This window comes from Procambarus clarkii, chromosome 73 (assembly GCF_040958095.1).
Source record: "Procambarus clarkii isolate CNS0578487 chromosome 73, FALCON_Pclarkii_2.0, whole genome shotgun sequence".
Classification (NCBI taxonomy): Eukaryota; Metazoa; Arthropoda; class Malacostraca; order Decapoda; family Cambaridae; genus Procambarus; species Procambarus clarkii.
In genome coordinates this window covers 22757616-22772615 of record NC_091222.1, presented here as the reverse complement: position 1 = coordinate 22772615, position 15000 = coordinate 22757616, and the positions used below count along the sequence as shown (strand labels likewise).

Genomic DNA, 15000 nt, shown 5'->3' with positions numbered 1-15000 from the left:
CTCACTTGCTCTAGTGCTCTTGGGAGGTGGTGATCTTTGTGGTATTTAAATACTCCGAAATTACCATCTCTTTTAAGGGTCTGAGCAGGTGGTGGAGAGGGTTAAGGCGTACCTGTTATGCCAGTTGCTGGAAGGCTTCTGTGCTGGCTAGGGTTCGAGTCTCCTGGTGGGAAAGTGTTCTAAAGTTGTATACTTGACTCTCGTGTTTAGGAGAGTTGTGCCTTAAGCATAGACACTGTGTCTTCCCATATTAACAGGGACTTGATGAAATTAACGTCTAAATGACCCCTCACTTGCTCTAGTGCTCTTGGGAGGTGGTGATCTTTGTGGTATTTAAATACTCCGAAATTACCATCTCTTTTAAGGGTCTGAGCAGGTGGTGGAGAGGGTTAAGGCGTACCTGTTATGCCAGTTGCTGGAAGGCTTCTGTGCTGGCTAGGGTTCGAGTCTCCTGGTGGGAAAGTGTTCTAAAGTTGTATACTTGACTCTCGTGTTTAGGAGAGTTGTGCCTTAAGCATAGACACTGTGTCTTCCCATATTAACAGGGACTTGATGAAATTAACGTCTAAATGACCCCTCACTTGCTCTAGTGCTCTTGGGAGGTGGTGATCTTTGTGGTATTTAAATACTCCGAAATTACCATCTCTTTTAAGGGTCTGAGCAGGTGGTGGAGAGGGTTAAGGCGTACCTGTTATGCCAGTTGCTGGAAGGCTTCTGTGCTGGCTAGGGTTCGAGTCTCCTGGTGGGAAAGTGTTCTAAAGTTGTATACTTGACTCTCGTGTTTAGGAGAGTTGTGCCTTAAGCATAGACACTGTGTCTTCCCATATTAACAGGGACTTGATGAAATTAACGTCTAAATGACCCCTCACTTGCTCTAGTGCTCTTGGGAGGTGGTGATCTTTGTGGTATTTAAATACTCCGAAATTACCATCTCTTTTAAGGGTCTGAGCAGGTGGTGGAGAGGGTTAAGGCGTACCTGTTATGCCAGTTGCTGGAAGGCTTCTGTGCTGGCTAGGGTTCGAGTCTCCTGGTGGGAAAGTGTTCTAAAGTTGTATATATATATATATATATATTTATTTATATATATATTTATATATATATATATTTATATATATATATATATATATATATATATATATATATATATATATTTATATATATATATATATTTATATATATAATATATATATATATATATATATATATATATATATATATATATATATATATATATATATTTATATATATATAATATATATATATATATTTATATATATATATATATATTTATATATATATATTTATATATATATATTTATATATATATATATTTATATATATATATAATATATATATTTATATATATATATATTTATATATATATTTATATATGTAATTTTTTAATAAACCTAAAAGGGGTACCACCTCTTGTGCAAGTGTAGGGACACAGCCACGGAGAAGAAAATAAAGAGTACTCAGAGAAGACCTTGTGGATCCTCACTGAACACTTTCATCTTGTCTAACACCCTATTCTTTTAGTATGTGTGTAACTTTATTTTAATATTTCATTACACAAAAAGGGTTACAACATTGGTTACATGCTTTGTACAAGGCTACTCATCACAGGTTCTAGAGTTCCTCCAGCTCCTCAGATGGCAGGCTGGAGCCATGGATGCAGTGAGCATTTCCTCTGTGGATCGCCACACTAAGGCGCTGAAAGTGGAGCAATGGGTCAAAATTGTAGTGGTGATCAAGATCTCTAGATTAAGAGCCCAATACTGTCACCATGGTGACACTGTTGGGCAGCGCCACTCATCCTGTGACTGGACACACCAATACTGTCACTATGAATATAGTGACAGTATTGGGCAGTGCCACTCATCATGTGAGTGGACACACCACCATAGGAGCTTGCCAATAGGAAGCAAACCCTTCATCGTTCATCCTGTCACTTGTACCCAGACACAGCTGGGACTTTCTTAACTGTCTCAAGTGAACCGCTTTGCAAACAAAAAAATTAACATTCGTCAACCTTTAAAATTGTACGTTATCTTGCGGGTGCAAAATGGGGAAATATTTTAAGAACAGTATGTATATGTGACAACCACATTTGTCCTGATAATTTTTTTCAAGCTGGAATTTAAAAGTTCTTGAGAATTTTTGCATTTACGATTTCGTTGGGTAGGCTGTTTCAATGGGGTTCTTAACCCTATGTATTCAAAAGCATCTGTTGTTACTCCTACATTGTGGCTTGTTGAGCTTGAAACCTTTGCTCTTTGTTCGTGTTACATCTGACCTTTTGAAGAAATTGAATGAATCAATATCCTCCAAATTGTTCAGTATTTTAAAGGTTTCACTCTAATACTCTCGCATTTGCATATCTCTAAGCATATAGATTAGATTTGGATTTAGATTAGATTTTCAATTCAGGTAAAGGTACATACATTGCAGATGAGTTACAAAGGGAAAGACAAGGGCTAGCGTTCACTAGCTCTATTGGAATAGAAACATCTGCAAGACAAGTGTTGGCAAAAATTCAGATAGCTAAGGGGACAGCCCGGCCTGCGGCTCACAAAGACCCCCAGGGTAAGGCTGAAGAACTAATACACAAGTTGAGTGATGCAGCATCATCCTCCTCCCTGCATAAGTAAGCAGGGAACAGCTCCTCCGACAAAATGACAGAAGGATTAGGATAACAAGAGCACAATCTAGTGATGACGAGTATGAGGAACCAATCACAGCCCAGGAAGTAAAGGGGGCTATGAAAAGGATAAAATTACAGCACCTGGTGAGGATGGCATCACCAACGACATACTCAATGCGCTGGTGAAGTGTCTGGGAACCCAATACTCCACCTGTTTAACAAGTCATTCCCAAGTGGAGTGTTGCCCACACAATGGAAACATGCAATAATTGTTCCCATACCGAAACCCAATGACCCTGGCAATTACAGACCTATCAGTCTCATGTCATGCACTTGCAACATGTTCGAAAGGATCATCCGAAACCGACTATTGCACAAAATACGCAGGTTAGGGGATGTGGGTCAATGGATTTGTTAAAGGACGGAGCACAGCAAATTGTATAGTTAATTATCTGCCTAATGACACAGCTAAGTACTCCCAATAAACTCTCTCCTTGGGGCAAATATTTTAAATTTAAAATACAATACCTAAAGCCACTAATACGCATAGCGTTTCGGCCAAATATATACGAAGTAAAACCCAAACAAAAACCCATTACAGCAGAGTAGGACCCATAAAAGATGAGACTAACAATGCAACCCATCCTCGACTCTAGTCCATTACATTCAGCGGTCGACCTCACAGACGCATTCATAAATTTTAACATGCTGTTCATTCAAAACGGGAATTTTCTCAAGTATAAATTAATATTATAATATATAGGCATTTTGTGTATATATAGGCATAGGATAGGTTAGGTCAGGTGTTTAGGTTCTGTTGGCGTTTATTTGTATTTGTAGTACGTGGGTGAAGCATTGATAGTGTTGTGATTCGAACAAACTTCGTCAGTGAAGCACTTGTTCCGGATATGTTCGAACGTCAGCAGTTGTGAGTCGTGTGTAAACCGCTTTTCATTCATAAACAGGGGGTTTGGCGGGTGCATGGAATCACTTTTGGATCTTTGTTTGGAGGACGGGCTGAACAATGTTAATTTTAAGTTGCACGATAAAAGGGCAGCAAACACACTGATCGAATACTTTACATCACTGTTCACACTAGAAAGCTTGAATGACATCCCATCACCGACACAAATGTTTGTCGGAGGTAAAGAGAATGAATTAAGGGAAATACCAATTACACGCTACACAATCAGGAAGAGCATTGACAAACTAAAAGACTCAAAAGTCAAAAGTGTGAATGTATTTCAGTCCCAAGTCGTAAAGGAACTGAACTGGCAAATTCACTATGTTTGTCAGTGAAACTTCTTTTCAGAAAATCCCTGGACCATTATCACCTGTTGAAGGTGATAATGAGACCTTACTAAGTGATCTAAATGAACTTCAAAAATGGTCAGATGACTGACAAATGCTTTTTAATGTCGATAAATGCTAGCCCTTACATGTGGGCCACAACAATCCACTTCAGAACTACCAAATTGACAGCACTACCTCACAACAGATAGATGAAGGAAAGGGCGTTTGAGTCAGAATGCATCATTTCGCCTTCTCGCCATGCCCTGTGGCTGGGGGGATTGGTGCCCTGAAGCTACATCAACACCCTATACCCCCCCCCCCGAAGTGGCAAGGGGAGTTAGGGGACAATAATATTGCTCAACAAGTGGAAGAGGTAATTAAAAAAAAATCATACCAGAGCTTCATCTCTCGTATCAGGAATGGATGAGGGCCACTAGGGTAACAACACTGCAGACCAGGCATGACAGGGCGGATCTCATAGAAACCCATAAAATACTAAATTTGGAGGATGTCAATCCGGACAGTTTTTTCAAAAGGTCAGACGTAACACGAACGAGGAGCAACGGGTTCAAGCTCAAGAAACCACAATGTAGGACAGAAAACCAAAGATGCTTTCACCCATAGGGTTGTAAACCCGTGGAATCGCCTACCCGCACATGGCATAACTCTGCTTGGTGTTAAAATGCTGTAGCGAGTAATCCTTATACTCGCTCCATTATCTCATTATCTTAATAGCATAACTAATTAGCACTAATTACAGAAGCTACAATCCTTTCCCCAATTACAGGTAATACTCTTCTCAGCTTGTTGGAGGGAGCTGACGTGTAATTACCATATAAGCACGCGATATGAGGAATGGAGGACAGTACAATTTCCCCATTCAACAATGTAGCACTCGGCGTGTACAGTTCTAATCGACCCAAGACGCTACAGCTTCGACACAGCAGACTACGACCGCATCGAGCCGCCACGCTCTCGCTCCCCGAGTTCAGACACTCACAATTTGCCATTTGCCATTATCTTAATTTTATTGTACATGTGCTTGGGGTTCTACTACCCAAAATCATGCATGTCCCCTAATTATGCCATACAAATCTGCTATTAGAACTTTTACCTGAATAAACATTTAATATTCTTTATGTAAAGTAGTACTGTTAATTTAGTACTTGTGACGTGGATTGTTATGGCCCATATACAAGATCTCGCATTTAATTATAATTTACATTATAATTTGATGATGTGGTTTGTAATATTTTCATCTATGTTATTGGTATATATGACAAAACCTCATGTAAATCAGGTAGGTAGGTAGGTGTGTGGCAGTCCGTCTAATTACCCAAAGCTTCTTAGTACAGTATACGTAAGTAATGAAACTCTACGATATATTTACTCACTATATGGTTGGTGCTGAATGTAGAACATCATGAAAAAAACTTATTTTTACTCTAAACTAACATAATTTTATAGCAAAATTGGAATCATCTAATTACCCAAAGCCATAACATTCTCTCTTTAGCGCATTTATTATGCACCCTATACCCATCTTGTGAGCCGAAGTGGAAAGAGATACAGAGGCTTATTTATTGTAATGTTCCTGCATGCCAATGTGAGAAGGAATCCACAACATTTTTATATTTACCCTCTTGCTAAGTATTCTTATATATCTATGTCTAGCTTCCAAGACAAGCACGTTATTACATGATTGCAAACTGTTTATTGCTCGTAGTGAAGAAAGGGAGTCAGAAATAATTAAGCTGTCTACTTCAGTGTTGTCAATAATTTCGAGTGCTACCAGGCTTAGAATGTAGACTTCCTGTGTTGAACTGCGAGTTAAGTTTCGTATAATTTCGTTATAAAATATGATTATTTCAGAGTAAAAATGTGTATTTCCATGTTCTACATTCAGTACCAACATTATAGTGAGTAAATATATCATATTTCTTCATTACTTATGTAATGCTAGGAAGCATCATCTCAAATGAAGTAGTTTCCTGAACCTACTGGGCCGTCATATCTACACTTGAAACTTTGTACGGAGTCTGCCTCCACAACATCACTTCCTGATGCATTCCATTTGTCAACTACTGATACTAAAAAAGTTTTCTGTATCTCATTTGGGCACTCATTTTTCATGTTTACCTTTTTTTGTGTGTGTGTTTTTTGAAGGAAAGCAAAGAAATTGCACATAACTACAACTACAATTTATTTAATAAGCATTTCTAAACTAAACAAAACTTTGAGGGTAATTAATAAAAATAAAAACTAATTTGAAAACAAATCTTTCTTGAGCAACATAGGGATGCAAAATTAACATGACGATGATTTGGGCAAAGAACATTTGCCAACCCAGGGGTAGAGAATACTTGTTATTTTCTCTTTGCTTTGCTACTTAAAGCTACTCAAATCAAAGGGAAGAGTGTTTCTTCCATTTCTTGGTTGTCAGTCTGTGACTCAATACTGACTACACTGTTGTCACTGTCGGTCTCAGAATCCTCGGAATCTTGACTGTCTGTTTGAAATTTGTTGTACTCTACTTCCCTGTCTTCAGAAAACAGGTTAGTTGCCTCAAATAGTTTAATTTGATACAATTTTTTCATATTTAGCAAGAGGGCCGTAAGTCCACTGGTTACATGCTGGAATGATGACTTCTTTATTGAGTATTTACCCTGTTCCTGTAAAACAAACACACATCATTATTTCAGGCATTTTTTAAATTAAATGTTTGTTTTCCTAACAAGTGTTTCATTTAAACTTTAACCAGTAAAAGTGATAATGATAATATTACAATTTGTGTCTACAAAATGCTTTTACTAATTTTACTTAGCTTAGACACAAACAACAATGATTAAGCTACCTGTTAAAATAATTACCAAGTAGCTATAATGCAATAACATTTATTTCAGTGGAGTAATTAAGTTAATATTGATACCTGATACTAACTTCAATTATCCAAGAGGGTGGAGCACTTTTGTTTTGTACATCATCTAGTCTTTGTGTTATCTCAAGCTTTTTTCTGTAGAAATCCAAGTAACTTTTCATTTCCAGTTGAATGACATTTTGTTCTTCCATAGTCCTGTTGTACATATGCAGCTTTTCTGCAGCATTTCTCTTTTCTTGAAGAGTAACTTAAAATATTCAAAAATAAAATATAAAGTAAATTATTTAATAAGGAACATGAACAAATCTGTCATTGTAGGATGCATGTATTATGCAACAACAATGCAATCATATGTAATCATTTTTAAAGTATCTTGTTAATATTATTATCTTAAAAATATAAATTAGGCATGGACTTCCATTTGTCCATTACCATAATGAGTAAGTTTGAATTAACATGTTAGTAGCTAACAATATTTATCCTCATTGACAAGGCCAATATGCACAGAAAATTAACCAAATATACTTACCATTATCAGTTGGTTGAGGAGTGTCATTATACCATGGAAAGTTGCCCTCTTCATCAATGTCCACACTAAGTTTTTCTGTATTGTCTTCATTGTAGACCGCTATCAGTTCCCTCAACTTTTTCCTGTCTGCTTCAATCTTTGCACGGTATCGTGATCTCATTTTGCTTGAAACTGAAAGAAACACTTTGTTACTAGTAAATAAGATTATAGTTGATAAATTTGTTTTGTATATACTTAGTAGTGAATACCTACACAAAAGTAGCAGAACACACTACATAAATATTTGCCAAGCACTTTTTTTTAACAAGCTTAGGTATACACAGCAATGTGCTGCTATCCTATTATGTATGAAAGACCACAGTGTAGATCAAAAACCTCACAGGACAGCCAGTCATACATGGAATCTGGAGAGAATATGAAATGTAAGGCTGATCTATTAGCCTCCACTAACAAAATCGGGGTACAGCACAAGAATATCTTCCAATATTCCTGAGTGTATGAAGTAATAACAAAACTCAAAGTACATCATACCATTTGTTGTGAAGTCATTGATAACAGGGCAATCACATATATAGTGATAGACAGTATGTCCTAGCTTTTGTTCACATAGTTTACAACTGGAATGATTTCCATTGGCAGATACATTACCTGCAGGCACCTGCCATAGATATTGATATCTCAACTTAATTTTGACAATTACCTATAATTACATAGGACAACACCTAAGTGAGATGGTATCCATACAAATCTACCTTAGAAATAAATGACATTAGATGTGTTTAGATAAAAAAAAAGTCATTGTTTTCTTGAAGTATTTTACAAACACTAAAAGATTTCTGTTTGTTTTATCAGTCCCTAACTTATACATAAGCTTTAACATACCTGCTACACTGGATATGTGGGATTTCTTGGTTCTAATTGAGTCACATACTAACTCTATCCCCTTTTGAACATCATTTTGAGAAACTGATCTGTTGAGAATAGAGGATACTGTTTACTATAATGTTTACTAAATTCAAACATGTAAAGACCCTGATTAATTAAAAAAAAATTAACTTAAATTTTTAGGCAATGGTCATAATGGCATTTTATGATGGCTGACAATTATTGTACAAGAACTAAACAATTAAAATAATAAAGAAATGTTTTGGCAATTTTATGATTTATGGTACTGCATTGATTTTACAGTACAATAACCTTGTTAAAATATATAAGAGTATTTCAAAACAGTGTTTCTTACTATATATTTTACAAGCAAACCTTTTAATTAAACTCTGGGCTAAGTTGGTTAACTCTGCAATCCAGATGAGAAGTTGTTTTTCATCAAGAGATAAGTCAGCTAACTCCTTTCTTATTAACTCTGCAGCTTCTTTTGCCTATCAACAGGAGGAAAAACTGCCCTGTTAGTATAATAAATGTTGCAATTTTTATTTAATATTTTGATATTACAAAAAAAAAAACAATCCTTACGAGCCTAACTGCTGATGAAGGCTGTTTAATGGCAGTAAATGTTATTTTTATTTTTATTTTTGAATGTTTTTTTTTCCTGTGCACTTATATTAGTGATTCATGATCATTGTTGCATATATTCAATGAATAAAGCAAATTACTTGCCTTACAAAATCTTGAAGCTAGAATACGAGCTAAAGAGTCATGTTTACGTTGGTTCCAAAAAAATGAAGATTCACTAAGTTCTTCTTCACGCTCTGAAAAAAAGGGACAAAAAATAACTCCCTTCAATGAATATGTAAAATGAAAATAATTCACTTTTATGCAGGCGATGAGTCACAATAACGTGGCTAAAGTATGTAGACCAGACCACTCACTAGAAGGTGAAGGGACGACGACGTTTCGGTCCATCCTGGACCATTCTCAAGTCAATTGTGATGAGGAAGTAGAGACAGGCAATAAATAGGCTAAAGAGAGCTGAGGAGCAAAGTAAGGTGTATTTTAGGGGATAGTAATAATAATAAGAGCTGCAGATGGCCTATTGGCCCATACGAGGCAGCTCCTATTATAACCACCAAATGAGAAGGAGATAGGAATAAGAAGACGATAGCAAGGGAGCGTAGGAGAAGACAATGAACAGAAAAAAGGGAGAAGAGTGAAAGAAAAGGAAAGAGAAAGAAAAGATAGATAAATGGAAGGGGTAAGCTTATGTTAGGTCACGTTTGTTAGAAAGATTACAGCATTTGAGTATATACTGTGAAAGGGAAGAGTCCACAGCAACAAAGCCAGGACTCAAGTTCATGTTGGGTACATTGTGTATTAGAGCCGATTCAACAAGACGGCGTCTGTGGAGAGTAGAGGCAGGAAAGATTATTTTGGAGGAAGACCAATCTATGGGATGATTAGAATCCCTCACATGGCAGAAGGGAGCATTGTTAGTGTCTGCAGACTTGACACTTCTCTTGTGTGCTTTAAGTCTGTCATTCAGTGTACAGCCAGTTTCGCCAAAGTATTGTACCAGATGAACAGGAAATAAAGTAGACACCAGCAGCAGGAGGAGCATTTTTTTTTTTTTTTTTTTTTGAGGAGCACTGTGAACTAGATTGCTACAAAGTGTGTTAGTTTGTTGGTGTGTTAGTTAGTTCTTATTCCTATCTCCTTTTCATTCAGTGGTTATAATAGGAGCTGCCTCGTATGTGCCAATAGGCCATCTGCAGCTCTTATTATTATTACTATCTCCTAAAATACACCTTACTTTGCTCCTCAGCTCTCTCTAGCCTATTTATTGCCTGTCTCTACTTCCTCATCACAATTGACTTGAGAATGGTCCAGGACGGACCGAAATGTCGTCATCCCTTCACCTTCTAGTGTGTGATCTGGTCAACATTCACTTTTATACTATCTATAATTTACTTGCTATATTAATCAAATCCAATTCATATACACAAAGTTGTAGGGCGACACCAGGTGTTGCTAGTTACTGAAGTCATCTTCATTACACATAATAAATATCACTAACAAGTTTTAATAGATTATACCTTCCTCATTGTAACAATGCACTATAAACTAACCGGCTTTCAACATGTTTTTGGTGGTACTGTTGTACCGCGACATATAGCTGAAAATTTGCTCGGTTTCTTCACCTGTGGTCAAACCACTTCCATGCTGCCAGCGTCCTCCATACAAGACCTATAATTAAGATGTAACACACTGTAAAATAATTACAAGGAAAGAATATTAGTCGATTGCTCAAAAATTTAATTATGACTAAATACTTTATTCTGATTAATAGCTTTTTAACCCTAAAATAACTTTACATTTATACCCGTTACTTTGACAAATGATAATTATTTACCTGGCAATACCATGCATGTGCTTTTGCATGCAAAACCCCTAGGAACGGCTTTGTCTCCAGTAGGGTGAATTTTTTATTTTTTTCTTGAATTTTCAGGGCCCATGGCCAGTACTGTACTGGCATATGATGTCCTGGCAGATGTACTTGGCACTTTTGAAGTAATTTATATGGAGATAGTGTGCATAGCCAAAAACCTCACCACGAGTCATATTGCACATTTTGAGAATTACACCATGCCGGCATGATGCAAGGCTTATGCCAGTCTGGTCCAGGGATTTGTGTGTATACGATTCGTTTCGTGCCGCTTTCCACAACGAGACACCACAATTTTGGCTGTTCTGCAAATCAAATATAAATGATATATATTATATATTTATATAATATATATATATATATATATATATATATATATATATATATATATATATATATATATATATATATATATATTTTATTAAATATGACCGAAAAAGTAAGATTAATAATTCTAACACGAATTTTCTCAATCTTTCGTACATTATGCTTCACTGTTGGAGGTAAATCAAAAATCACTTCTCCAAAATTCATTTTTATTTCTAGTCTGACGCGACACGGGCGCGTTTCGTAAAACTTATTACATTTTCAAAGACTTCACAAATACACAACTGATTAGAACTTGCGTTTCCCTGATTTTATATCTACATTTGAGTGAGGTGGGAAGGGTGATGTGGCATTACATTTGAGTGAGGTGGGAAGGATGATGTGGCATTAGAGGATATTAATAGGGTATTAAAAGTATCAACACAAGACAGAACACGAAACAATGGATATTGAATAGAAGTGTTTGTAGAAAGCCTATTGGTCCATATTTCTTGATGCTTCTATATTGGAGCGGAGTCTTGAGGTGGGTAGAATATAGTTGTGCAATAATTGGCTGTTGATTGCTGGTGTTGACTTCTTGATGTGTAGTGCCTCGCAAACGTCAAGCCGCCTGCTATCGCTGTATCTATCGATGATTTCTGTGTTGTTTACTAGGATTTCTCTGGCGATGGTTTGGTTATGGGAAGAGATTATATGTTCCTTAATGGAGCCCTGTTGTTTATGCATCGTTAAACGCCTAGAAAGAGATGTTGTTGTCTTGCCTATATACTGGGTTTTTTGGAGCTTACAGTCCCCAAGTGGGCATTTGAAGGCATAGACGACGTTAGTCTCTTTTAAAGCGTTCTGTTTCGTGTCTGGAGAGTTTCTCATGAGTAGGCTGGCCGTTTTTCTGGTTTTATAGTAAATCGTCAGTTGTATCCTCTGATTTTTGTCTGTAGGGATAACGTTTCTATTAACAATATCTTTCAGGACCCTTTCCTCTGTTTTATAAAACAGAGGAAACTGTTTTATAAAACAGAGGAAAGGGTCCTGAAAGATATTGTTAATAGAAACGTTATCCCTACAGACAAAAATCAGAGGATACAACTGACGATTTACTATAAAACCAGAAAAACGGCCAGCCTACTCATGAGAAACTCTCCAGACACGAAACAGAACGCTTTAAAAGAGACTAACGTCGTCTATGCCTTCAAATGCCCACTTGGGGACTGTAAGCTCCAAAAAACCCAGTATATAGGCAAGACAACAACATCTCTTTCTAGGCGTTTAACGATGCATAAACAACAGGGCTCCATTAAGGAACATATAATCTCTTCCCATAACCAAACCATCGCCAGAGAAATCCTAGTAAACAACACAGAAATCATCGATAGATACAGCGATAGCAGGCGGCTTGACGTTTGCGAGGCACTACACATCAAGAAGTCAACACCAGCAATCAACAGCCAATTATTGCACAACTATATTCTACCCACCTCAAGACTCCGCTCCAATATAGAAGCATCAAGAAATATGGACCAATAGGCTTTCTACAAACACTTCTATTCAATATCCATTGTTTCGTGTTCTGTCTTGTGTTGATACTTTTAATACCCTATTAATATCCTCTAATGCCACATCATCCTTCCCACCTCACTCAAATGTAATGCCACATCACCCTTCCCACCTCACTCAAATGTAGATATAAAATCAGGGAAACGCAAGTTCTAATCAGTTGTGTATTTGTGAAGTCTTTGAAAATGTAATAAGTTTTACGAAACGCGCCCGTGTCGCGTCAGACTAGAAATAAAAATGAATTTTGGAGAAGTGATTTTTGATTTACCTCCAACAGTGAAGCATAATGTACGAAAGATTGAGAAAATTCGTGTTAGAATTATTAATCTTACTTTTTCGGTCATATTTAATAAAATATGTCTACAGGAAAGACTGCTACCAAAATATACTAATATATATATATATATATATATTTAAATATATATATATTTAAATATATATATATATATATATATATATATATATATATATATATATATATATATATATATATATATATATATATATATATATATATATATATATATATATATATATATATATATATATATATATAAAATAGGGAAGGGAGTACCACCTCTGGCTGGAAGAAGGGGGACCCATAGCCTCGGAGGAAACCACACATAACGCATTGGAGGGAATGTAGGTCCCCTCCAATACAGTTTCTGTGTGTTTTTCTCCTACCACCCCCTTCCCTTTTTTTTTTTCTTTTTCCTTTATTGTGTATTTAAAGGTTACAAAACATACAAGACAAATGCCTAAAGGTTATGGATCTCTTGAAGCTCCTCCGCTTCTGGACAGGAACCGAGGACGCAGCAAGCATTTCCCCTCTGGATCGCCACACTGAGAAGCTGAAATAAAAAACTGGAAGCCCTTGGGTCTCTGGTGACGTCAATGAGCTTGGAACCCAATTCCTTGAGAAATCCCAAGGCACTCTTTCCCCAGGGGCCATGCGTCTCAGACGCTATGGGAACAAAGAGGTATTGACCTTCCAGTCGCCTGTACTTGAGTGATTTTGCTGTTTATATATATATATATATATATATATATATATATATATATATATATATATATATATATATATATATATATATATATATATATATATATATATATATATATATATATATATATATATATATATTATATAAATACAGTATATATAAAATATATAATAAATAATGAAAAGAACCTAACCTGATGGGTTATATAAAAGTGATATAGACCAACAGAAATATAGCATCTTACTCAATATGGCTTCAGACCCCAAAAGTCACCATTTATATGGTGCATGTAGCTCTTGACAAACGTTGAGTACTCTATGTTTTACTTGTTGACTTGCCTGTGGGTTAAAAAAACCTAACTACTCGTTATAATATATATATATTAACTCTGTAAACTGTAAGACATCATGACTGTCTTTTCCCAATGGTGTAGTGGGTTAAGAACACTCGCCTGGCGTTTCGCGAGCGCTTTGTCCTGGGTTTGTATCCTGGCCTTGGAAGATTTACTGGGCATCAACCCTTAACTATGGCCCCCCCCCTGTTTACCCAACAGTAAAATGGGTACCTGGTTGTTAATGGATTTGGTGGGGTCATATTCTGGGGAACATAGGATTAACGACTTGCTTGAAACACTATGCGTGCTAGTGGCTGTACAAGAATGTAAAAAGTCTTGTATATATAAATAAAAATATAAAATCTATGTACAGTTTACAAAGTCTGTACACATAATATTTACCTTTGTTTTTAAGCTCTCTATATGGTTAAGGTGATTAGTCACATCATTGTCAGCAGCAAAGACACTCTCTGAATAATATGATTCCCTCAATCCTCTGAAAGAAACAAAATGACAGTATTTACATAATTTACATTGATTTGTTTTCAATTTTGATGATTGTGTAAATATATTTTACTTAATGTTGTAATACATGAATAATGCTATTATGTATTGCATGTAAGAATTTTTCAGATATTGATATACTTACATAACGAATAATGTATTGTGATATATAAGTTGCCCTAATAGAAATGTATTAATTGTTGAAAAATAAAAATTTATCTTACAAAAGGAAAATTATTTAAGAACTGTACCTTCCAACTTTTTCATATCGGAATAACTTTTTGTTGCCATCAATATGTATGGCAAATGGGTTAGTATGACAAGCAGGGCACACGGTCTTATTGTAGCTTTGGACATTTGCAAGTTCATACTGCATAAATCTCCACTCCTGGAATGTTCTTTTAGCAGCTTCAAAGTTGATGCTTCTAAAAGAAGCATCAACGCAAGCAAGTACATCTTCTACAACGTGAAGCAAGTACATCTTCATCATCAAAGTTGATGCTTCAGTATATACTTCATCCTGAAGTATATACTGAATATAGAATTTGCATGGATTAGCCCCATATATTGGGGGAGTGGGTAGCACAAGTTATAGT

At 36.1% G+C, this 15000-nt stretch overlaps 1 protein-coding gene across 2 annotated transcripts; it reads right to left on the bottom strand.

Annotated features, from left to right (window-relative positions):
• Positions 1–6125: 6125 nt before the first annotated feature.
• On the bottom strand, positions 6126–14821 carry LOC138356526 (uncharacterized). 2 transcript variants are annotated; one of them, XM_069312690.1, is made up of 6 exons: positions 14656–14821; positions 14303–14396; positions 8227–8315; positions 7345–7515; positions 6878–7062; positions 6126–6609 (listed from the first exon to the last, which is right to left on the bottom strand). In XM_069312690.1, the coding sequence occupies exons 4-6, from the start codon at positions 7502–7504 to the stop codon at positions 6337–6339; spliced, it is 618 nt and encodes a 205-aa protein (XP_069168791.1). In that variant the 5' UTR covers positions 7505–7515; positions 8227–8315; positions 14303–14396; positions 14656–14821; the 3' UTR covers positions 6126–6336. The 2 variants fall into 2 exon arrangements, with proteins under 2 accessions (XP_069168791.1, XP_069168792.1); XM_069312691.1 differs by lacking the exons at positions 14303–14396; positions 14656–14821 and adding an exon at positions 8605–8739.
• Positions 14822–15000: the final 179 nt, after the last annotated feature.